General features: G+C 38.3%; 1 protein-coding gene across 3 annotated transcripts; it reads right to left on the bottom strand.

Annotated features, from left to right (window-relative positions):
* Positions 1–7555: 7555 nt before the first annotated feature.
* LOC120799660 lies at positions 7556–22095 on the bottom strand. Of its 3 annotated transcripts, none has more exons than XM_040144911.1 (6): positions 21548–22095; positions 13139–13549; positions 11238–11390; positions 9742–9792; positions 8319–8384; positions 7556–8226 (listed from the first exon to the last, which is right to left on the bottom strand). In XM_040144911.1, exons 1-6 carry the CDS (start codon positions 21597–21599, stop codon positions 8156–8158), a joined length of 804 nt encoding a protein of 267 aa, XP_040000845.1. In that variant the 5' UTR covers positions 21600–22095; the 3' UTR covers positions 7556–8155. The 3 variants fall into 3 exon arrangements, with proteins under 3 accessions (XP_040000845.1, XP_040000847.1, XP_040000846.1); XM_040144913.1 differs by having other exon boundaries at positions 13139–13543; XM_040144912.1 differs by having other exon boundaries at positions 13139–13546; positions 21548–22092.
* Between the last annotated feature and the right edge of the window lie 3793 nt (positions 22096–25888).

Here is a 25888-nt window from a genome sequence, read left to right as displayed (position 1 = left end):
TTCCAACAGAGAGTGAGTGGTTTTCTGTTGATGATTTGGCAAACACATTTTTCAGCATTGCAGTACATAAGGACAATCAATTCTGGTTCGAGTTTCAGTTTGAAGGCAAATTGTATACATTCACACGTTTATGTCAAGGTTACGGTGAATCTCCAGCCATCTCAATTTCAGCATTAAAGGAAAATCTTGAAACTCTCATTTTGCCTATGGGTAGCGCCCTACTGCAGTATGTTGTGGATCTGACGATTTGTTAACCAACAAAAGAAGCATGCATAAGAGACACATTGCCTCTATTGAAACATTTGGATGAAGATGGCCTAAAGCAAGCTTGTCAAAACTCCAGTGGATTTCTCAAAATGACACTTTTCTGGGTCATGTGATCACACCAGAGGGCAAATCCCTCTCACCCTAAAGAGTTGAAACCATCCGTACCATCCCAAAATCTGAACTAAAGAAACAGGTCATGAGTTTTTTGGGTATGATATCCTGCTGTAGACAGTAGATTCCAAATTATGCAGAAATTGAGGCATCATTTGTAGCTATTGCCCATGGACAGGGCCTCATGGCAAATGACAAAGTTGAATGGACACCAGAAGCATGTGATGCAATTTGAAGGCCTAAAAACAGTACTGCAAACCACACCAAGATTAGGCTTGCCCTACCCAATGAGAACAGTTACCCAGACCGTGGACAACAAGAATGGTTATATGACATCAGTACTCTTACAAGAACATGGGGGTGATTAAGACCTGTAGCTTATTTTTCATCCAAACATGACTCTAGCTGCAGGGTTTCCAAGATGTCCCAGAGCTGTAGTAGCTGCTGAGAAGGCTGTTTTAGCCTCATGTGATGTTGGTTACTCTGACTTCACTCTGTTCGTTCCACATGCTGTCTCACTCATCCTATTGTAACAAAAACATCACATCTATCTGCAGCCAGATGGTTAAGACAAAATTTTGTTTTGTTAGAAATGCCTAGCATCATTGTGAAAATATGTATTATTCTTAACCCTGCTTACTCTTCTTACCACTCCAGAATATGGTCCGCCACATGACTGTGTTGCTGCCATAACTGAAGTGTGTTCACCCAGACCTGATTTGCAGGAAACACTCCTTTTGAACCCTTACCTGGAACTGTTTGTGGATGGATCAGCTTTTCGTAATCCAGAGACAGGGAAAAATCAAGCAGGTTATGCTGTTGTGAGTCTGCTTGACACTCATTTCAGAACCATTACCTGCCAACTATTCTGCGCAAGCAGCAGAACATAAAGCATTGATTGAAGAATGCAAACGAGCAACAGGTAAAACAGCAACAATTTACACTGGCAGTAGATCTGCATTTGGTGTTGTTCATGATTTTGGCACACTGTGGAAACACAGAAACTTTTTAACCTCATCATGCAAAACCATTGGACATCACTAACTTGTCTCTGCATTGCTTGATGCCACCGGCTCTCAAAACAGCTTGCTGTGTGTAAATGCGAAGCTCACATGAGAATGCAAAAGCAGATGCAGCTACCAAGAAGGCTGCAAAAAAGACACTGACTGCTCAGTGCTTTTTTATACTTGATAACACACCCTTGACTCCCACAGCTGACTTGCAGGAAATACAGCAGAGAGCCTCTGCTGATGAAAAGACACTCTGGAAGAGAAGTGGCTGCACAGACACTGATGGTGTATGGTTTGGACCAAACAACAAACCCTGTCTACCTACATATGTTTTTCTTAACTATACTAAGTTGACACATTGGAAGGGCCATGTGTCAAAAGGGGGGATGTTAAATGAGATTCAAAGATATTGAATCTCAAAGATACTGAATTCATCATCTGCAGATGGTATCTATTGGTTCACAAAATGATTCTCTAACTTCTCCCAAAAATTTTTGTCAAAGTTGTGTGATTTGTGGTACTAACAATATAGGCAGAGGTATACAGACAGACCAAGCAATTCACCCACTACCAGATAAACCCTTTGACCATCTACAAATGGATTTTATGAGTTAACACCACTTGAAGGGAAAAGTATTGTCATGTCATCGTTGACATGTTTTCTAAATGGGTTGAGGCTTGGACAGGATGCAGCAGCAGTAGCTAAGGCTTTAGTTACTGAGATCATTCCGAGATGGGGAATTCCAGGTGAAATCAGCAGTGATAATGGTACCCTGTTTGTCAGTGATGCTCTAAAGAGCGTTGGTGAGTATTTTGCCATTGACACGAAGCAACACTGTGCTTATCATCCAGTCAAATGGTGGTGCTTTTGAGAGAGAAAATGATACCCTCAAAACCAAAGTTGCAAAATGGTGTGATGACACAGGACTGCCGTGGACAAAAGCATTACCAATTTTTTTGATGCAAATGAGAGCAAGAATAAGATCACGTAGTGATTTTAAGTCCTTTTGAGAGCCTCTTTAGCAGACCACTCAACACAGGAATTGGACCTGTTAAAAGGCAACTCCCAAGCACCAGCCATTGTGAAGATGAAATGTTGTGTTATTGTGCAATGTTGTGTTATCTGTTCTTTGTAATGTTCACAAGCAGGAGAAAGCAGCCTTGACATGGCAGCTGAAACACCATTGCGTGACCTGAAACCTGGTGATTGGATTTTGGTGAAGGAACTGAGGAGGAAGAAACTCGAAGGCTCGAAGGTGGAATGGTCTATTCCAAGTGCTACTGACGACTGAGAACACACTTCTCTCTCTTGGAGAGATCAGGAACTCTCCAAGAGAGTTCCTGATCCAAGTGCGCATCTGCCTCACTGAAAGCTCCTCTCTCAAACCTGCCACTTGCGTGTAGTGAGGGAGAGACGGTAAGCCTTTAGGGCCCGCTTGTCTCCCAAGCTTCAGCAAAGCACACTTGAGGATTAGGGTGCGAGAGGGGTGAATAGGTCACGGTACGATGGCCCCACCTGAGCAGCCAAGGCCATGGCACCCGTTGAGACAACTGGGAAGTGGGCAATCTGCATTCGTCGTTCCCATCCTCCACTTTTCCTTGGGAAATTGGAAATTGACGTGAAAATATTTATCATATGAGCTATGTTGAATCCCTCTTATTTTTAGATAGTAATAGAGACTAAAAATTATTTATTAGAATCATTGTTTTAAAATGGCATCTCCAATGGATCTACAGTATCTGCAACCCAAACTGCTCCCTCTTCTGTCTGTTTGTCCTTTATCTCTCTTAAATAACTCATCCTTTTTTGACATGTCATCATCTCCCTGTATATGTCACACTCTTCCATTATTTCTTTCTTTCTTGTCCTCTTCTCTCTCCATTTCTGTCCCCCTGTGTCAATCCCCTACTGGATAATCTTCATCTGTAATCTGCAGTCATCTGTCATTGTTTTTCTGGAAGGGACATTTACAATGAGGCCAGATTATCAACTCATACAGTGACCTGACCAGGCAAAATACACCTACTCACACACAGATGGACACACACACACACACACGCACAGACACACACACACACACACACACACACACACAAAGACAGAGAGAGAGAAAGAGAGAGAGAGAAATGTGCTGTAGGCTACACATAGGCACAGTGAGGACAGAATGAAATACAGATATGGCCGACACTTCCCTTGTGTGTTTGTGTGTGTGTGTGTGTGTGTCTGTGTGTGTGTGTGTGCGCATGTGATGTACATCATTAGATAGATTTATCTTCCCAAAGTTCTCTTTACCAACATAAAGCTCAGCAAAACAGTTAATGTCCGATCAAGAATACTGTGTCACTCAGAACACTCACCTAAAACACACTAATAATAGGTGGTATTACAACATGGATCACTGTTGTCTGTGAAGTAACTTTATTTATTTATCTATTTATTTAGCATAAACCACGATCTCATTACAACAAAAAGAAGGCATTTCACAGTATATGTCACAGCAATGAATCAGAAATGTAGCAATAGGCTTCAATAGGCTTTATTTCTTTTTGTGCCATTTTTCACAGAATATTTCTACTTGCACAAAATGAACCTATACTAATTTCAGTATTGCAATACAAACCTGTGACAATCTTCTGCAGATCTGTCCAGACACCCAGCATTCATTGTGACTGATCTGATCATAAGGTCATCAAGGAATTAAAATAGGCGCTCATTGTTGGATTTCCCAGTGTTAATGCAATAGTTTTTTCTTTTTAAATGTAGAGGTAGCAGAATGCAATAAATGTCAGTCAAATTTAAAGTAATTAATGCTGGACACAGAACCCTGAATTGCCCCTGTGGGTCAGACCAGGTGTTTGCATGTGTGTGCCAACAGGCCGTCCAACTTAAACAACCATGTCATTTGTCCCCACCCTCGGATACAAGCATACCAGACCTTTGTTGTCACAGTAACACGGTAACTGGTAATAAACACGTGGCTAAGGTTGTGGAATTGTAATGGTTAAAATAACAGCACTGTTTATTGGGTCATAATAAGCTGCTGACCTATTGGCTCATTTTTTTTAACAGGAGGATAGTCCCAACAAAAAGTTACAGTTAACAGTTACACTTGTTTCCACATCCAGCAGACCAACATGATTATTTGTTTGGAGTGGTGTTTGTGTCAGTCCAACATTAATAAAAATGATTAAATTATGATGATGTATTGTAATTTTCTAACAGTTGGATTTATGAAATATTAAACAATGTAAAAATTCCAAATACAGCTCTTTTTATTCATAGGTAAATATTACTTAACTGAGTTACTGAGTTTATGTTTGAGATACTATGATGCCAAAATTAATACATAGCTTAAATCTCGTTTTGACATTTACCAATTCACCATTTGCTTTAGGCTGTAAGTAAATAGTGGCAAGCCACTGGCCACTGGCATGTATCTGACAGTAAGTGTGGGCTATTTACAATTTAAATGTGGAGGGGATATTATTTATGTTGGCCCCTAAGAACAAAAGAATGTGAATAGAATGGAATGGATGATGGATGGAAGTGGTGATAGGTTTGACTTGGATAAACAGCAGCGGCCACCAGGCTTTATGTACCTAACTTAACCCTTGAGTTCATATATTTTTCAGGTGAGAGAGTAACCTTTTAGATTTCCAATATGTGGTCAATTTTTGACCGGCTAGTCATATGCGCATTCGTCCCAGGGAGAACAGTCTTATCTCAGGAACCCCCTTGATAATTTGCCCAGGTTCTGTCGTCCATAGTGCTTTAGTGTATGATATAATTCCTTTTGGAAGATAAAATGTGGTCTCAGAGTTGAAATATACTACTGCTGCCAGTTTGTCTCAAGGTAAAGCTGAAAACATAATAAATACATCTTTTATTGGACAGTGGACTGTGGGGTTCTAATATGTACAGATACATAACATTTCAATAAAAATATAGCCACTCTCCTCCTGTATTAAACAAGCCCTTAGTCTCTGCAGCAGCTTATTACGTCCCATAGTTAGGTTTTATTGTTAAGCAACCTCTAGAGGCCGTAGTGATTATGACAGGAACAAAGGAGGAAGTCAGGTAACGTAGTATGAAGAGTGACAAAGTCTCCTTAAGGAGGACCTTGGGGTGGAGGGATGGGTCCTCAAAACACAGGACTATCACAAAGCAGTAGCAGCGTCACTTTTCGTTTCCCATGTGAAACCGACATTTAACCGGTCATCTCTAGAGCTGGACACACTGGCGGCTGAGCTGACTACTGGCAATACTCGGAAGGGAGTGTTTTGAGTTTAGGGGCCACTGTAATTATTATGTCCAGCTGTGTGACACGTCAGACAGTCCTATCCAAATACATAATTTTACACTGTATTAAGACAAGTCTTGTATGTATATAGCATATAGCATATAGCACACACAGCAAAGTTGCAGGGGCTGTGGGGCAACTCTCCAGTGAGAACATGGAATTTATCTTCTCTTCTAGTGCTCATCTCATCTTCCAGCTACACCTCCTGTTAATCTATGTATCTTTACAAGTGGGGAATCAGTCATTCTGTAGGGTCAAAACTCTCTGGAAGTAAACTTTGACAATAGCTCTTAAATATAGCTGAACCATCTGTTGTCTAATGAGTAAAACTGACTATATAAGAAATAAATGATTTGCTTGAAAGCAGCTTGTTTTTCCAAAACTTGCTGAGCAGTGGGGGAATAAATTAATTAGTTCACTATCTGAGGAACTATATGAGTACTCAAAGTTTGATTTATTACTGCAGAAATAGTCAGTTGTAAGAATCCAAATCATCACTGTTATAAAGCAACATTTACCCTGTCGCTGTGAGGTTACAAAGCTATATGTGGAGCTCTCTTTTGCATCCCACACAAGGTCCATTAAAAGATAATTACAAATATATTAAGCTCATAGTGATCAATGAATCTCTCCTCCCATGGAAAGTGTGCATATCTTTGCCTGCAAACCATCTCCTGCAGCTCCTAACAAGTCAGGACTCCTGTGCAGCTCTCCTAAGTATCACAAGAGTTAAAAGTAATTTCCTCCATTAAGAGAGTTCAAAAAATGTTTCTACTCCTTGGCCCGAAAGTAGGTAAAAATTTGCATTGCAGACATGTTGGCCAGTTAGGATTAATTTCCTACTCCGAGTAGCTTGATAAATACGGGCTCTGTTTTTGGTCTCTACAAACTCCTGAAGGAAATACTGTATCTGGCTCTTTGGCTACTATATATTCCACTATGTTCACCAGCTAGTCTCTGACTGTGTCTGTCTGCCTCTGAGCAGGTAGTGTAAAGTGGCATTTTACGTTTTTTTCTCTGAGAGCAGCTGCTGCTGAAGGAAACAAGTCTGATGAGAGCCATGAGACTGAACCAAAACAGGAAAGTTGTTGTGTGTAAAACCAAAACAATGAGCTTTGTATATCTGAGGAGAACTGCACAGTCAGGCCATGATTCTCTGTGGGTTCATCGGCTGATGTTGAGGTAACAAATGACAAATTCACAATTATCATTATTTAATTTGAGCCAAACAATAAACAACAGTATGTAAGTGAGAAAATTAGTTTGGATTTGACCCTAATCAGAGAATACCACTAGCACTGACTGACAACTGATATGCAGATAAAGTGGTCAAAATGCGGCCAAAGAAACAAGCCAGAATGTGTTCAGTGTGTCATCAGAACGATGTGAGTCTTACTTCTTCTACACTTCCATTAAAGATGTTTCCATCACTGTAGCTGATGCAGCTATCTCTTCAAATCCAATCAGTTAGCTGAAATGTTGTGTGACGATGAACAGATCAATGAATAATTAACCTCAACCCTGACTTCATCACGCAGAAGGAGATGACAAGAGAAAGTGGGTGGAAGAAAAGAACAGATGCAGTCAAAAGAGAAGACAAGATACAGACGAAAAGAATAAGGAACTAAAAGAAACATCAGAGGACAACAAGGAAGTGAAAGAGAGAAGGAGAATGGGAGAGAGGGGGAAAGATATACAGGTTATGACAGAAATAACACAAACAGGATGTTGGTGTCAACGGCAGAGGAAACCACATCCCTGCACTTAGTAACCACCTTCGTCTTTCACTCTCCTCCTCCTCTCTGTCTTTCTGTCTTCTCCAAAATTTTCCATTCACCTACTTCAAAGACAACAAATCAGGTCAAACACAATTTAGATCATTTTACTGAAAATAAAAAAGTTTACAGTATTAATCACAAATCACAGTCAACAAAAGAAACAATAAAATAATATTATTATTATTTTAAACCGGTCAATCAGATGTTAATGAATCAGTATCCTCAGAGAGTTTTTATGAATGTTTCGCTATGTAACTGCTAGCCTGGCTAGAAGAGAAAAATAAACCTTCTAACAACTCCAAAGCTGTCTGATTTACATCTTGCAGCTCACCTGGAAAGCTGCTGCAGTCACTGCATACAGCAGCTGTTATTTAAGAAGGAGCTCCAGTGCTCCTTTCCCAAAATATTGTAAGGTTCCATTAAAATATCACATCTTAATATAAGTTTAGTCAGGGTGATATAACTTCTTCTGGTGTCATTTGTCACTTTCACGTAGAAAAAAACACTACTAACTTGAGTTTAGATACTGTACATTGACAGTGGTACAGTAAGACTTGGTTATAATAGAATTTCTAGTATGAATGGCAAGTAATTCCTCAACAAATAAAGGGGATGTTCCTCTACAAAGATAAATATTGATGATGATGATGATGATGATGATGACGATGGTGATGGTGGAATATGCACATTAGAGGTTGTAGTCACTGTTCCTGTTGGATGAAGGTTCTCTGCTGTCACTGACCGCCAGTCGCTCCAGAGCTGATTTGACAACACAAAGGTATAACAGCCAGATTAACTGTATGACTTTGTGCGTGTGTGTATGTGTGTACATGTGTATGCATTTGTGTTACCAGGGTAGGACAGTCTCTTCTCTCTGTCATTGTTTTTAACTGCAGTTTTCCCTCGATGGTAAGATACTGAGACAAAGACATAAACAGATAGGGACAACATTTAATTGATACATCTGCTGTTATTCTCTATTTTTGTTAGTGTCAAAAAATTCCATGTACAGACCAACACCAACACTGTATTATGCCATGTACACATGACAAGACTTTCAAATTGCCAGACTGCTATACTGATCAAAATACACAACTTGTTGTTTTGTAATCTGGAATCTTGAAAATTGTTATAGTTTGCATACTACATGACTGATCAGCGACGGGGTCAAAAATTCTTCACAAAAATCTTTCCCGAAGTGCATTCTCCATTGAGTCTGTCTGGTCTCCAACTATGCTTTGTCATGAAAACACACACAAGAAATGACACGATACTATGCATGACATAGGATTTTTTTCTTCCAAAATTGATGTCCGCAAGAAACAAGTGATCCAAGTTGACTGTGTGCGAAAAACAAGGAAGAAAAAGAAAAAAATATGGGAGAGAAATTGGATTTTCTTGCAGCCATGCTTGTTGATATTGTACATATCCTCCCCTGAGTTTCCCCTCACCCCGTGTCTTGCACTCTCGTTGGCTGTATCTCGTCACTGCATTCATTGCCAGTCACAACCAGGTCACAACACTTTTCACACAACTGGATTTGGTACCCCCGACATGTCCAGATATTTAGCCTGCTAGATATCTTTCAGGCATCTGTGATGCATCAACGAGTTCCTTGATTGCGTCTTTGAACAGTTCACAAATAGTCGAGCACCGATTTGCAAGCATCAAGAAAACACCAATTTGCATTAGCATTAGGTTGTCTCTCAATACTGTCTGACTTCTGTACTCTGTGGCTCTCACTGCAAATGGAAATCTTTAAAAACACTGCACTATTATCAGCTGAGGATTAATCCACATTTAATGTTGTAGTGAGTATTTGGGGCAGAAGGTGGAACACTTATCCTTAAAAACTGTGTGTGTTTGTGTGTGTGTGTGTGTGTGTGTGTGTGTGTGTGTGTGTGTGTGTGTGTGTGTGTGTGTGTGTGTGTGTGTGTGTGTGTGTGTGTGTGTGTCTGAGGGTCTTACTTGGGTTACTTTTGGGAACAAATTTTAGAACAATTAACAGAACAGTTAATCAGGGGACATCATCAGGGACATCTTATCCAACTGGGGACACAAGTTGTGTCCCAATTGGGAAAAAGGCTGATTTTGGGGGTTAGGTTAAGTTTAGGGTCAGTTAAGGATAGGGTTAGGCATGAATTGCTTATTGTTAAGTTAAGTCTCCATGTTTATGTAATTTCCCCAAAGGTGACACCTGTGTGTGTGTGTGTGTGTGTGTGTGTGTGTGTGTGTGTGTGTGTGTGTGTGTGTGTGTGTGTGTGTGTTACTCACCACTGTGGCTCTGTGTAGGTCCGATCCAGCGATTCTGCCTCCTGTCTGACACTGAAAACCAACAACACAGTAACCAGTGAACATGCATGTAAATACTGCAGTTTTAATTGATATCTGGAAGCTTTAGTCATTAGTAATGGACTCTACGGGTGAAACATGGTGATGCCTCGTGCATTTTGCACTACAGTGACTTGTGAATATGACTGACAACAACATGTTGCTAAGACCAATGTGGTTTCTACACAGAAGGCGTAGCATGAGCAGATAATTAGCAGAGTAGCAGCAGCAGCTCTAGTGCTCAGGCTCAGTATTGGATTGTAGGTCACCTACATTTTGGCAGCACCCGGAGCCCAACCACCACTCACTGGGGTTACATTTGTAAAATACAGGAAAATAGACCTGGAGCCTAAAAATATGGTTTGGGTTGCGTTTATGGACCTATAACGTGAGTGATGAATGATGAAAAACACAGGTGATATGCTTTCTGTGTAGACACACTGTAACAGATTTTTGCTTGTTATGCCGTCAAACCAGAATGATGCACACATCTTCAAAAGGTTCTTTTTTGTGAAGGGTATGTTAGCCAGTTTGTAATTGAAGTAATTCTTTTAAAGAGTAAGTTCACCCAATTTACAAGAAGAAATAATTGATTAATGTGGCTATGTTTGTGGCTTGATACCATTAATGGCAAGTGCAAAAATATTTTTAAGATTTGGTTGAATTGGCCCTTCAAGTTAACTTTCTCTGTTGGCTCCTTACTGTGAGTAAGAAGATGAAGATATTTTCTGCCAAACTGAGAGCAGTTTGCTTTATTTCACACGACAGATTCCTGTTATTCTTTGTTTCCCTCAGCTCCTCTCATTGGTTTGAGGTGGGCGGGGCTTCTTTTAGAAAAAGGTAATGTCACCTAATGGTTCTTCTTGGATCAGAGCAAGACAAACACTAAATGTGTCCTTTCCTTTTGAGCTGGCTAGTCTTAAAGCGATTCTGAACATCCCACACAAGGACATGTGTTTCCTGCCGGAAGAAGCTTCTGGAGCAGAACAGAACACATACTGCTCATGACTGGTCACAACTGATGCCAGTCATTGACTGATAATGAGTAATAGTCATGAGCATCAGGATCACCACGAGTCCCGTGCTTTAAATTCACACCCACAGAGCTCTGACTCATTGTCTACATTCCAATTTAGCCAGACACACCATGAACATAGGAGATGTGATTATATTCTATAGGCCAAACTCTAACCTCTATTGAAAAAAACACTAATTCTGTTCTATTCTATTCGACTCTATTCTATTCTAGTGTGTCAGTTTGACAGAATCCTTTGAATTTAAGGCAAGGGTCGTTCTTGGACATAATCTTCAATCTGATGAGTCTTAATCTGACAATATGAGTTTTAAACTCAGTACTGTTTGCATGCTAACAAGTTATCATATGCACATATGTGCAATGTATCTATTTTGTGTGTGTGTGTGTGTGTGAGTGTACTCACGTCTCTTCTGCAGGGCTTTGACAGTGGGTCTGGTGAAGCGGATCAGTAAAAGGACCAGCAGCACACAGCAGAGCAAAGCTGTCACCACTTTGTAGGCCTGCAGCTGCCGCTGAACATCTGGTAGGACCTCAGCTGGCTCAATGGACAAATGCACTTACAAACACACCCACACACGCACACACACACACACACACACACACACACACACACACACACACACACACACACACACACAAACCCCCACACACAAACACACACAAACACTTATTTATGTGTATTATTATATAGGTCGTGTTCTGGTAAGATTGAGTTTCTCTTAAAATAAATAGGTCACAAGCATTCTTTTTTTCACTGCTCGTCTTCAGTTGTTGTTGTTATGGCAGTTCTGAGAGGAGGAAGGCCATGATTTCAACAAAACATGATACTTCAGGTCACCTGTGGGGAATCTTCTCCACATGGAAGTATTGAACCCAAACTTAAAGGACTGTTCCAGCATGATCTACAGGAAGTTTGTACTCATTTCCTTAAACTCCTCAGTCTTTGAGACTGTGTAAATATTACAAAACAAGGTTGGTTTTCAGATTCAAGCCTGGAAACATCCAATGAAAATCCATTCAATCTCGTAGATATGAGTGAGACCAAGAAATTAGCACTTTTAAAAGCACTCAGGGCACCTTTGAAACACCAAAACCTGAGTTAAAATTAGTATAGATATAATCTTCCCATATTTATTCACAGTATACATTTGACATCTGCTGTTTTTCCATTTTAAAAATCAGAAACAAAGACAAATGAAGACCCTGTGAGAAATGCATCTGCTTAGTCAGCTGTAAGTGAAATAACATCTATTAAGGTTATATTAAGGTTATCTGATCTCTGTACGTGTAAGAAGTAATGTTGTAGGATGTTGTAGAAGATGCGTAAGTTAAGAGGGGGGCAATCAACAAACAAAATCAGACAGAAAACAGCAGCTAAGGGACTCACACTGTGTTTAAGTGTCGAGTGTTGCAAACTTGCAGTGAGTGGTGCAAAAAACAGAAGAGTGATCTTACACACAACAACTCACTTCATCAGCACTAGTGATCAGTTATAGCACTGCTGGTTGGTTGGTGTTGTTATGAAAACAGTTTGGGTCCAAGTCAACTGTCAGCTGTTGACAGCAAACATTAAAATGGTAAGAACTAAAGTTCTAAAGTTAAGTCAAGGGTGACATCTCTAGGAGCTGGACTGACAAGAAGATAATATGTGCTCTGTGTTTGTCTGAACATGGCAACCGTGCTGACAATCATTCTCAATCATCTATCATCTCATAGTTACATCTTTTCTTATAATTAAGAGATAATGAGTCATAATAATGTGAAAGGTCCCACTTTTTTCTCTGGTAAATGCTACGTATGTGTTTCAGTAAGAAGCCAACTCCTGTCTAATCTCTGCTATTGCACTGTTCCTACTCAGTGACAGAACCTTGTGTTAAATTTGAGCCAATACCTTCTGAATAGCCACACAGATGTGTTCATAGAGCACATTTGTATTAAAAAACTGAGACCTTCTGAAAGCTGGCCATGTTCTTAGGCTATGACTTATTCTTTTTTACTTTATTTTTATTTAGGCAAAGTTCTTATTTGGCTGTTTATGTTGAGATAATGTAAAACATGGATGCATTTGAGAAGTTTGGTGTCTTTAGATTTATAACTTGTAGTTTTGGGACTGGTACCTAAACTCAAACTAGCATTGGTACTGAAATGTCCAGACAATCCACAGAACTCGTTTGACGATTGTAACTCAAGTGTTACAATTTGTAGGTGGATAAAATGTCAAACCACATGAGTACATGAAATTAGCTCACTTACACACACACCCACAGACAAACAGCAACACGTACATACACACTATAGACCAACCTGTGCATTGGACCCTCAGTGTCTCACAGCTGAACTTCTGCTCTGCTCCACTCTCAGAGATGTAATAACCACTCTGTATGTCTCTGCCTCCGCCCAAGCGCAGTTCATCTTTACAACCTTTCTTGTTCTCACACAAATTCGTTAAAAGACTCATGAAGTCTGTCTTACTTTCTCGACAGACAGGTAAGGAGGAGCCAGAGTGATGATTGAGGATCAGGCCTCCTTCACATTTACCTGTCCACCTGACTGTGAGGAGGTGCATGACAGGTGCAGAGCTGCTGGGGTTTGAGGTGGGGGCAGCAGTGGCTGCTGGAGTACCACTGGGGCAAGAACAGTTGATGATGTTGCTGATGGTCTGAGCAGGGAGGGAAGTCTCTCTGATGTTTGGCCCAAGTGTTGCTTTGTCTGCTTCTTGGAGACAGACATTGGTTAGTATGGAGAACACAGACATCAACAAACTGATTCAAACGATCCAACAACTCTAAAGGGGGTATCACTCTGTTCTGGTATACATTAATGTAAAACATCTAGGGGATGTTCAAATCTGCTGGGTTCATGGGTTGACAACTGTAATAATGTAATTGAAGCTGGTGATATTTAGGATCTTTATACCACCAGAACAGCATTCTTATATATATATATATATATATATATATATATATATATATATATATATATATAGTATCCATGTTCCTGCTGCTAAATAATAATTATGATAAGAGGCTTATGAGGCTTATAAGAGATTATGATATTTATGGCGATCCCACCATTTTTTATTCAGCTACAAAGCTGTATAGGTGTTTAAATGTCTTCATGAGCATTTTTCACTTTTGTAATTAAAGAATCCGCACATATTTAACAACATGTTTTATTGCCTGGGAACTATTTATTACTCAAACTACCTCTCGGTAAAAACATTCAGAGCTCTGTCAGTTTTTCAAATGTCACTTTTTGATGCTCTGAACACCACAAACCCACTTTGATTCAGCGCCGCTGTGTTGGAGTGGTAGTTTCAGTGCTGTAAACAGAACTGAAACTATCTGCATGGGTAGTAAATGTGAAAATGTCTTGCTTTTTTAATTTGGGTGAAGTTCTATTAAAAGTTTTAGAAAACAATGAAAGTTTGTTTTTTTGTTTGCATTTTGAGAACGGGTTCAATGGAGTCAGTGAACTGTTTCTTTGTCTATGTTTCTCTGCTGCTCTCTTCTGTTCCTGGGCCACTAAACAGTTCTTATTATACACTTTATATACTCCAAGCGTGGTTATTAATCACTCTACATCCTGCCTTATCATTTCAGGGGACAGTTGACAGCAGCACAGTAGGCTACTGATAAACTCTATCTAACCTCTCTAACTGATTTCTAAATGAAAACATGAACTTCTCAACATTTGTCGAGGCAGCACTTCATTTCTACACTAAATTCAACAAGCTCACTTCATTTAATTTAATGGGTTTAGCCCATAAACTTTATTACTCTTTTTGCATGCTTACTTTAAAACTTAATGCACTGAATGTGCTCCTACAGTTTTTTGGGGGGAATAAATAAAAAAAAATTACTTTTGGTCACTTTTTAAAAAAACTATAGTTCAAAGAATGAATCTAAAACGTTTGTATAACAAGAATTTCACAGGAAGGATGTAACCAGTGGGAGAAGAAGCACTGAGCTACTTCACTTCAGTAAAAGTATCAGTTTGGCAAAGTAGCCAAGTCTTGCATTCAAAATTTCAAAATCTTTACTTGAAATAGTGAATTGAAGAAGTACATTAGTATTATCAGTAAAATATACCTAAAGTATGAAAAAATATGAGTACTCATCATGAAGCAGAATGACCCCTGTCAAACTTTATATTATAACACTGTATAAAATATAATTGGGGTATTATTACAGAGGCATCGATTAACAATATAACAGTATGAAACAATGAAAATGTGTCAGCTGTACACACTAAGGATAGACTGGCGAACTCTCCAGGGTGTACTGAGCCTCTTGCCCAATGGCAGCTGGGATTGGCGTTTATACAACTTTCCTTGCGCACAAGTCTGTTTTGGTTTTTTTTGTCTTTTTTCTTTTTTTGTGTCTGCACCTGTTTGGTAATTTCCTGACACAAAAAAACCCTTTTGTTTGTGCCGATGTTGGAGGAGAGGCACAGCTGAGCCTGTGTTCATGCTGATTAGACAGTACGGTACAATTTTGTTGTTTATGGTTTATTTTGGCTGGAAATTGTACTTGCGTTAAAAGCTGCTTAGACCAGCTCCTATGGTTAACACAGGAGGAGGACAGTTTTCGTGGCTTTATTTTGCAGAAGTGCACACAGATACAGACACACACACACACACACACACACACAGACCTCTCCAAAATCAAAACACACCTTTCAGTAATATTAAGTGTGGCCTCTTTCTGTTTTTTTTCATCACTGAAAAATACTACTACTGAAAATACTGCTGTTCTACGTGATAAGTGAGATGCCAATAACAACTTGTAGAATTTCAGATATTTTCTACGCAGTCGATTATATACCTTCACAAAACAGCAAAAATGGAACCATCTTAACCTCAAAGTTAAAACATTTTTCTGTCATGTGAAAAGAATGCTTATAAATGCTTATAAGAATTATTACAGAGAATTTTCTTTTTTATTTAGTATTTGCCGTTATGGTTTACAGGCATAGAAGTATGTCCATATAATCATTAACACTATAAAGATGATCCATCCTATATGCTGTGAGCAAATAAAACATGTCGATGAGAATATTTTTTTCAAAAGTTACCAGATGCGAGGTTGTTTTTAATCTCAGCATAATGCTACATAGGCCCAGTTCGTAAACCTGTAATTGCCCTGGACCAGCAAAGCTCAACCTGAACTGCAATTATCTCTAAATAAATCCCAGACCTGACTCAACTCATTAATATAAGACCTGACACATAATTAAATATAGGTTCAGAGCTGCTTCTGGGCAGTGAAGGCAAAAGCTCGGAGCACATTCTGTCGGGGCGCAGAACGACAAGAGGTTATTAATTTGTAATAATCTCTCAAATAAAAATGCACTATTAGTGTGTTTTTATTTAGTTTTATCATTTATTTATTACCTCTTGTCATTGTAGGCCCTGTCAGTATCCTGTACCCCAAGCTTTTGCCTTTACTGCAAAGCAGCACCTCTGTGTCACTGAATTACAATTAATATGGATGATATTATTGGTAAGAATCTTCTTCAGTCTCATTGAAATTTGTATTTTGATTCAAATATCAATCTGCAGTTGATACAAAAATGTGCCACATTTAATATTAATTAAATGTGTATGTGATCTTGGAGAGGTCTGTCTGTGTGCCCTTGACAGTTATCTAAGTATATTATCTATTTGTATTTTATTTCATTTTATTTAATTTTTCAAATTTAATTTTATTCAATCTCAATTTGGTTATATTTCCCATGCTTTTCATTGCACTTTCAATTGCCTCTCTGTTTGAAATATGCTGTATAAATAATGCTGCCCCCTGTCTTGCCCTTTCTGCAACCTCAGTGAAAACACGAAAACAGACGAGGGAAAAAAAAAGACTTGTGTCCAATGGAAATTGTATCAAAACTGTGTTGGCCTCAGTGCTGGCTTTGCACCTGCAGGGAGATGGAGGGAAACGGAGCCCAAAATGTGTGACCTGTGAACAGGCTCGAGGTGGATTTCGACACAGACACATTCCCTGTATCTAGTTCAAAATTACACAAAGATAAAATTTTGCATAGTTCTGTTCTCTTCAAGTGTCCCACTAAGCTGACAGTCAACCAGCAAGAACAATAACAGCACACTGAAACTGAATTTACACATCATTGACTAATTACACCCATGATTGTCATGTCTTCATTGAAAAAGAAAAGATATTTACTTGAAATAAATCAGGTAGATTGCTTAGTCAATATTAGAAATTCTTTTTATAGTCAAAGCGAGTCCAAGCAGATTTTAAATTCAAATATAAAATAATCTTACTTCCTTAGCACCCTAGTAGTGCAGGTATGCAATCTGTCTCATACTGTACAGTATATTAAAGCATCTCAGTGGTTATCAATGTTATTTTTCCATTACACCCCCAAAAGAATCATGTCAAGTCTATTTTCAAAATTCCTTATTGTTTTCTCCATGTTAATTTCTCCAATCACGTGTGTGTGTTCATGAATGAAGATCAGATGATATTTGATCCCAGGCACAAACATATTACAATCACAATACATGTGTACGTGTGTGTGTGTGTGTGTGTGTGTGTGTGTGTGTGTGTGTGTGTGTGTGTGTGTGTGGAAGTGGATTTTCTACAGCAGTGACTGGTGGTTAGAGTCCACGTCCTCTGCTCCAGTGTTTAATTTCCATCAGTAGTATCTTAGTCATTCATTCCAACAATCACAGCTTTAACAAAGTTGAAACCTTCTGGCCTGGATTTGTCCCACAGTAATCTGCACATATTTTTGTGTCATTAAGCCAATGTTTGGTTTCAATTTACATTGGAAAATCAAGGCCCAATATTTTGTAGGTACTCAAGTCTGATGCCTTACAATCAGATTTGACTACTTTTAATTTATTTGATTAATTTATCTGTATAAATGTCTTTTAGTGTAATACAGTATGATTCGCTTCTCACAAGTACTGAACTTTTTTTTTCATTACAATGACAATCCTTTCACAATGAGTTTTGTACGGTGTTGTGATGCTTAATAATATCTTCAGTGCTCCACTTGAAGCAGCTATTTAGAGTTACACAACTACCAACAGGCCCTTACGAGATGTTCAGGCCTAAAACAGCTCACATTAATAACACTGCGTTGGTGGGAGCATTGTTTTATGTAATGCGTGATGATGAAATATGATCCAGAAGGTCGGTTTGAGTACAATAACAGATCTGTTTGAATTATGACTCCAACACACTGCACACAGATTTGAAATGTTGTGACAAAGGATTTTGCATCTGTGGAAAGTTATCATGTTGGCAGCTATTTTAACCTCTCCATTTATGTTACAAAGTCATCTAGCTGAAAGGTGTTTGAGCATGTATTTGATTGGCCAATGCAGCTGCTTGAAAGATGACATCATAGTATGTTGCAGCAAAAAATGATCCAGGATCTGGCTTCACAATGACAGACAACAGTCAGACTTCAGATAGAAATTTGAACTCATCTGTTGCACAAAGCTGTTTAGTTCTTGACCATCTTGAAGGAACAGTGTGTAGGATTTAGGTGGATCTATCGGCAGAAATGTTATATAATATTCATAAATATGTATTCATTTGTTTGTAATCACTTGAAACTAAGAATCGTTGTGTTTTTGTTAGCTAAGAATGAGCCCTTCATATCCACATAGGGAGCACGTCCTCTTCCCTGCTGCACTGCCATGTTTCTACAGTAGCCCTGAACAGACACACCAAAAGCTGCCTCTAAAGAGGGCCTTTGTTTGTTTACGTTACTTTAAGGCCATCGTAGGTTCTCCAACTAATTGGAAAGGGAGCAGTGAGGGGAGGGGTAATCAGTTGGTTGTAATCTGCAACATCACCACTAGATACCACTAAATCCTAGGAATAATTTGCTATGAATTCTGGGAAAATTAAGACTTTGTTCCAACTTAAAAACATGTCTGACCGAGCATTCACTCCAGCGGCCTTCTGGAAAAATTCATCAGCAACGTGAAATTTCACTGTGAAAATTTGGTTTAACGATACAAACAACTTCCAATAGCATAAAGACACATTGCAGTTCAGACCTTTGGCAGAGCTGCGGTAATGTGGTTTCTTAATATTGGCAGGGCTCAGTGTATCTTCTAAATGTCAGTCTGGCTCTTTGGAAAAACAAAAATGGCTGTTGATGTCCTCACTGATGAAGATGTCCAGCAGTTTACTGTGCTCTCGAAAAATGACCTGCTCCACAATATAGTTAACAAACCACATAGTTTCCTCTTTTTTGTAATTTTTATTTGTATTTTTTGTCATTTGGTGCCGCTGGCCTGTGAAGACACTGATTGTACCATTGAAACACTGCTCTCTGTCTGAGTTTACATGGGGCTAGTTTGGGTAACTTTTGAAGCTTAAAATAAGTCCGTCTTTATTTTGTGAAAGTAACTTGCATTACACTAATCTAAGAGCAAGATGAAGACTGGCTTAACACTGGAGACCAGTCTAAAATATCTTTGTCAAACCAGTCAAAGGTGCAACTTGTTTGATATCTGTCTGAATTGGAGCCCCCACTGTGCCAACAGAAAGAGAGACCCTTGCTTTTTTCACACACTATTAATGACAGTCTGAATATCACTTAACTTTTGTGAAATCTCCATAATAAGTATATAAGTATAAGTACCATGCAAAGGCTAAAAACATATGTACCTAGGGAGCCTGGCTGGTGTTTTTTTTTCTTTTTTAAAGTTTATTTTTTAAAATACATGCACATGAATGTGTAACTCATGTTTTCTACTTTTTAATGGGTTAATAGACCTTTTTCACAGCAGACAGTTTGACTTGTCCTACCATGCAAAGCACAGGTGTAATTAACATAAACTCTGAGTCTGTTCCATTGTGGTGATCTAGTGAGTCATGTCAGTGAGCCACCATACACAGCACCAGGGTACGTGATACATGAACACCGGAATGGAATGCAGCCACGATTCATGTTATCAGTCTCACCAGTTACACTACAATACAGTACACAAAACAGTGCATAGTTACTGAGGGACGAGTGAGGAAAGATTCAGGAGGGACCTGATAGTTGATGAGTAATTAATAATTAGTTCCCTAATGACAAAGACACCAGGACTATTAAAGGAGATAATGATGAGATACTACAGAACAGACTGGGAGATGCTATATTAATGAATCATGAGGTGATAATTAGTTCATAAATATATGTGAATCCACATACTGGCCGCTTTCCTCATGAGTCGTTCTTCATTAACTTTGAACCCACCGCTGAGCAGCAATAAACAGTAACTGATCATGTATTAGTGATCACTCAAACATTACTTCTTGTGCACTGTAAGGAAAATGATTCATCCTACGGAGTTACTGAGTAGTCCCTCATTACATCATCATTATTTCACAGTAAATTCCCTAAGAACAAATCAGAGACAAGAGGTTAAGTATAAGTATAATAAGTATTTTAATCATAATATTCAGGCCACATATACATTAATATTCAAATTAGTTCAAATTCACATTCACATTCACAGATATTTATGAACTAGTTATTACCTCATGAGTCATTAATATAGCATCTCCCAGTCTGTTCTGTAGTATCTCATCATTATCTCCTTTATAGTCCTGGTGTCTTTGTCATTAGGGAACTACTTATTAATTACTCATCAACTATCAGGTCCCTGAAGTGATACCATCCCACCTGTGGCTAACAAGTCCAACTGTCTGCTGTAAGGAAGGTATACTTCCTCTGGTAGAATGGACACATTTGTGTAGGCTGAGGTCTCCCTGTTGAACCAAACTGAGCGGCCTCTGACAGCCTGAGGTGAACAAAAAACCAACACCAAAACGGCACAACATCAGGACAACATGAAGAGCCTCATTTAGCTGAACAGTAAGCCCTAACTTCACTGTGATGTAGTTTGAAATTATAAAGAAAGGACTGGAACTACTTCCAGAGGATACTAAGGTGCTATTATTAGCATAAACCTGTGTACACTGATATTAAGTAGAAAATATTTTTTTAAATTGACTTATTATAAACTGTTTCATATGGAGATCATCAATGAGAGAAACAACTCTGTTTTTGTGAATAGTTTATACAGTGAACAGCAGACGTCATCTCCCTCAACTGTTGCTGAATTTACTATTTTCCTGAACTGAGCACTACGTGACTCAAACCTATATTATATTCAGATGTAGTCCAAATCTTCAAGTGCTTTTACACCCAAACAGAACATTGGTCAGTAGAACTGGGAGCCACACATGAGAAAACATTTCCTACATAATTAGCATGGAAGTCAGCTCTGGCTGGCAGCCCTCAGGCTGCTTTAGGCTGGCCATTCTGCAGGAATCTAGCCTAGGCTGGTAGCCCAGGTAACAAAGACTAAAGCTGCTGCTGCAATTAGACATTTTGACCTTCTGGGAAAAATCTTGGGCTAAAATGTGAATTCTTCATGTAAAAATGACAAATGTTTTTCACACCCTGTACTGTTTTTCCTCATATGTGTCTAATTTGTTGTGTATTGGATATATCAAGATGTGTTCTCATACATATTGTGTCGAATTTTTTGTCTAAACATTGCTAGTTTTCACACTTTAACGTATGACTTTTCAGTTCAATTCAGGCCTTGGAATGTCCCAGTATCTCTTAAGTTTAAGGTTGGGTGGGGTAATAAGACTGTACCAAACCAGTTTATTTGCCTGGTTCTTCATCAATATTTAGTATTTGCCAAAAATGATGTGCACTTACCAGTAGTCATGAGTAAAAGAGCTGAGATGGTGACAACAGTCCTGAAATCCATCACAGTACCGATGAAGACTTACAGACAGACAGGAGAGCAAACGGCACAAATCAGATCATATGCCAACAACAAAAAAACTGATGAGAGAGGAAACTGTGCAGAGGTGTAAAACTCCCCTCTCTCTCTTTCTCTTTCTCTCTCTCTCTCTCTCTCTCTCCATACAGTGATTCAAATCATCCCCCGGCCTGCTGCTGCTGCTTGTGCAAAAGTGCAGATTTCCTCCCTTCAAAGCGTGCTGGGTGAATAGAGTTAGAGAGGGGTGGGGAAAACAAAATGATGATAAGAAGGGAGGAAGGAGGAAGACGTAGGAGGAAGAGGTGAAGGGAACAGTAATGTGACTCTAGACTAAATCAACTTTTTTTTAAACATGTTTGCGAGTCATGAGCCTCTGCTCTGTGACACACTACACAAGTTACCAGTGCTTCGACAAGGGGGGCCAAGGCATGAAACACAACATGCATGATGGACTCATATATAAAAACTGTGCATTAATGATTTAGCAAATGAAATAATCATACTGACGGATAAATGTAAAACTGCAAATTATAAGTCCTGGTCCTAATTTTCCCTGTTGATATTTTCTGCAGTGTAAAGAAGTCTCAAAAATGATTTTTTAATATGCAAGAATTGAATTATAGTTTGTTCTTCAGTTACAACTGAGGAAGTCTTTCGGATAGGTGAAGTGAAACTTCTTCAAGAACCTCAAGCAAGTCCAGCTGCCTTCATATAGCACTTAGTTTGCCAGTGTTTGGCTACACTGAGTTTGTAACAACTGGACAAGCAGCAGGCTGCAGACAGCTTCATTTGATGATGCTGAAATGAGTAACAATAACCTGTCTCACTAGTCTTGAATAGTTGAATAAAATAAAATCCTACATGTGGTACCACATGTAGGATTTATTTTATTCTTTTATTTTTTGGAATCTGATATTTATCATTTAATCCATCAATTAAGGTAGTTTTGAGTTATGTTGCATTTAAAAAAAAAATATTGGTATTTTTCATTTTCTGTTCTTGACTTTAGATTTATGTCATCTTAACTAAGATATATTTACAGTATAAACACATTACTGTTTGTGTTAAAAAAGTTAAAATTCTTAATTTTTAATGTTTTTAAAAAAAATACATGTATACAATTTCTCTGAAAGAGCGTCCTGTGGAATTTGTCAGTGTTTTACCTGAATGTCACTGGTTAATTTAAAAACGTCTCTGAGGCACAAATTTTTACTTAATTGAAACACAATTCAGACAAATACAATTAGAGAGGGATGATTCTACTTTTAGTACAGTGTCCGGCACTATAATGACAATAATGCAATGACAAGAGTCTAACCTCATATTAAATGTCATAATATTTATTAGTTTGTCTTAGGTAATTTAATTTACTTATTGTATGTATGTATATAACATAGCTATTATATAAAATGTATTGCGTATTTGTGGTTTTGTGCTTACTATTAAAAAAATGCATCAGTAAAACAATAAAAGGAAATGACAATGTAAACACTGAATCCTATTCACCCTGCTGCCGCCTGGCAAGCAATACACAAGTATCCGCTGCCTGGTAGTACATCACATTTCCGGGCAGGTTATTTCTCAGGCTGTGAGACTACTGAATTCATCCTCCACACTCCACGAAAATGGTTTTATTTTTATGACTTGATTATTTATTGTGATGAGATGTTTGAACATTCAGTGCTGCTGAAGACTTTCTATAGAATATTTTCTACAGTGTGCCATATTAATTTCAGCCATGTTATTTGAGTGCTGATATACCATGAAGCAATGCTTCAACCCTGTAAGACAACAAGTTTCCAACATGTACTGCACAGTTTTTGGAACCTTGTTTACGTAGGAAGAGTGATACATCATCTCCTGCTTCTGTCACAGGTGAAATATGTTCTCCTGATTAATCTCAACTTTGACTGCACACAACGTCTACTCCATCACCTCGATCACCCCGATCACTCTCATTTTCTCTCATCATCCGCCTTTGGTTTACGGCGCTGTAGAGATGTCAAAAGCCCCATCAACTTTCACCTCCGCCTCTTCCTCCTTTCTGCTCTGCATCTTCTTTCTCATCAAACACATATCAGCACATATCACACAGGTCGCTCAATCTTCTCAGGAGTCAGGAGCATTTGAACTGACATGACATTAGGAAATGTAGTTTTCATTCGAGTTTGAATTTCCCCTCATAGGGATGACCCAAGATGGTAACAAACAGCTCATATGTCTGCAAGACTGAAATGTTAACTGACAAATATTCTGTTGATCATTTATAGTTTTACACACCATCAGTCAGAATACAATGTCTAGCAGATGATGTCAAAACAGCAAAGACAACACTTTGAGATGCTTTTTCTTTTCAAACATTCAACTCAGAGAGATCTTCAAAAACACCAACATCAGCCTGTTATGAAAAGAAAAAAGACATTTGTAACAAGCAAAAAGACCAAACTTTTCAAAGCTTATAGAGCAGTGCTTCTGAAAGTAGCTGGCTGGATCCCAAAAAGGGTTCATGAGAGGAATCTGCACTGTAAAAATGCCAACTTACATGTATGTTCTCTGCCATAAATAACAATTACAAAGAGTTAGGCCTTAGAAAGTTAAATTATCAGCATTAAAAATAAAAATTGAAATTATACCAACAAATCAAACTCGTCTCTTACTATAACAAAAGTGAGTGAATCCTGATAACTTAGAATTTTAATCTGTATTACAAAGAGAGAAAGTTGTGTTCTTTAGCTGGGGAACACAGCTATGCTTACTTGATACACTGAAAAATCTCATAATAAGTTATATTCAATAAACTTTTATTTTACTATTAGAATAAATTGATATAAGTAAACATTCTGTAAAGTGATTGCATAAAATGATAACTTTTCTCTAACTTGAGTTAAAAGAAATTAAAATTTTGAGTTGGATGAATTAAAAGGACAAATTAAGTTTGGAGTTTGTTGCTCTCAAAGTCTGAGTTTTCTCAGGTTTTGTAGTGTGTGTGGGGTTGCTAGAAAAAAAAAAAAAAATCGAATTCTAGTTTTCCAGACTTCTAAAGATGGTTCAAATCAAACAGTCTGGAAGCAAAAATCTGTTTGATTCTCTGATTTAGGTGTTCACAACTCAGAGTCATGGCTGTGATGTAATGAGGAAAGTACAAATTACTTTATAGTAATGACTCACACATGCAAAATGTTAAGGAACTGCCTTAGTAGAGTATATACAGTAAATCTTTTAGTGTGACTTATTCCAGTCAGTAGTCTTGTATTTAACACCAGGTCTGCTGGCTCTTTCTCTTGTTCAAAATCTCTCTTTACCAAACCAGCCTAAAGCTCCTCACTTGTCACGTCAAATGACTATTGATTAAACAAAACAAGAAATTTGAATACATAACCTTGGACTTGTGATGGACGTTCTTCACTATTTTCTGACAGTTTATTGCCCAAATGATTAATCAATTAGAATAGAAAATATCTGGCAGATTAACTTGTGATGAAAATAATCATTAGTTGCATTGCTAGATTGGTTCTATGTTATAAACTGTGAATGGTTTGAGAGGTGATATGAATTACATGATTACATTTGGGGAAGACTAAACGTGTGGCAAAAAAGCATCAGTTAACCAGTCACATACCAATGAAATTCAGTTATGTAGTGTGGTACAGTGTGTGACACATTATGATAAATGAGAGGAAATGTAATGGGGTAATCTCTGAAAACTTCTGTGAACAGGAAGCATTTAATCAGTGACTATTGCTACAATTGTGCTGTATTTAATAAGGAAAGAATCTAAATATGCAAATAAAAAAAGATGTTGAAATATTTTTGGAAAAAAATGAAACAAATTTAATGAGCAGACAGCCATAGGTCAAAAAAGATAATTAGTTATGGTTTATATTGACAACGGTACATTTTAGTTTTACCTGATAATGACTATTTATTGACTTTAGAGCCAGAGACAACTAAGATTGTGACCCACGTACACACGATATGCATATTCTATTGTATTCTATTCTATCGTGTTTTCTTGTGGTTTCTTGCATGTTGAATTATTTTCTAATTTGACTTGTGGTTCCTGACTTAAATGATTCAAATTGTGCAGAACTTGTTTGCTCTGCCAAAACCACAACCCGATCGAATTTGAAAGGGACATCAACAACACTGGAAGAAGGCCGACTGTTGGATGTGGTGTGATGAGACATGGTGGAGTTTTTTTTACCAGAAGCTGCAGAGTGAGGAGAGCACACAAAATGAGAGGATGGTTTGAAAGGAAAAAAGACAAAACTAAT

Source organism: Xiphias gladius, chromosome 15 (assembly GCF_016859285.1).
Source record: "Xiphias gladius isolate SHS-SW01 ecotype Sanya breed wild chromosome 15, ASM1685928v1, whole genome shotgun sequence".
NCBI classification, from domain to species: domain Eukaryota; kingdom Metazoa; phylum Chordata; class Actinopteri; order Istiophoriformes; family Xiphiidae; genus Xiphias; species Xiphias gladius.
The sequence above is the reverse complement of the archived record's forward strand: the minus strand, read 5'-3'. Positions and strand labels throughout refer to the sequence as shown.

What these genes read in the sequence shown, in the direction of transcription:
- LOC120799660 (XM_040144911.1), bottom strand. Translation starts at nt 21,599, where the DNA reads ATGGATTTCAGGACTGTTGTCACCATCTCAGCTCTTTTACTCATGACT. An exon ending in TCTTTTACTCATGACTACTG is followed by an intron (nt 13,550 to 21,547) that starts GTAAGTGCACAT and finishes TCTGTCTCCAAG; the next exon opens with AAGCAGACAAAGCAACACTT. An exon ending in ACCTACACAGAGCCACAGTG is followed by an intron (nt 8,385 to 9,741) that starts GTGAGTAACACA and finishes TCTTTGTCTCAG; the next exon opens with TATCTTACCATCGAGGGAAA.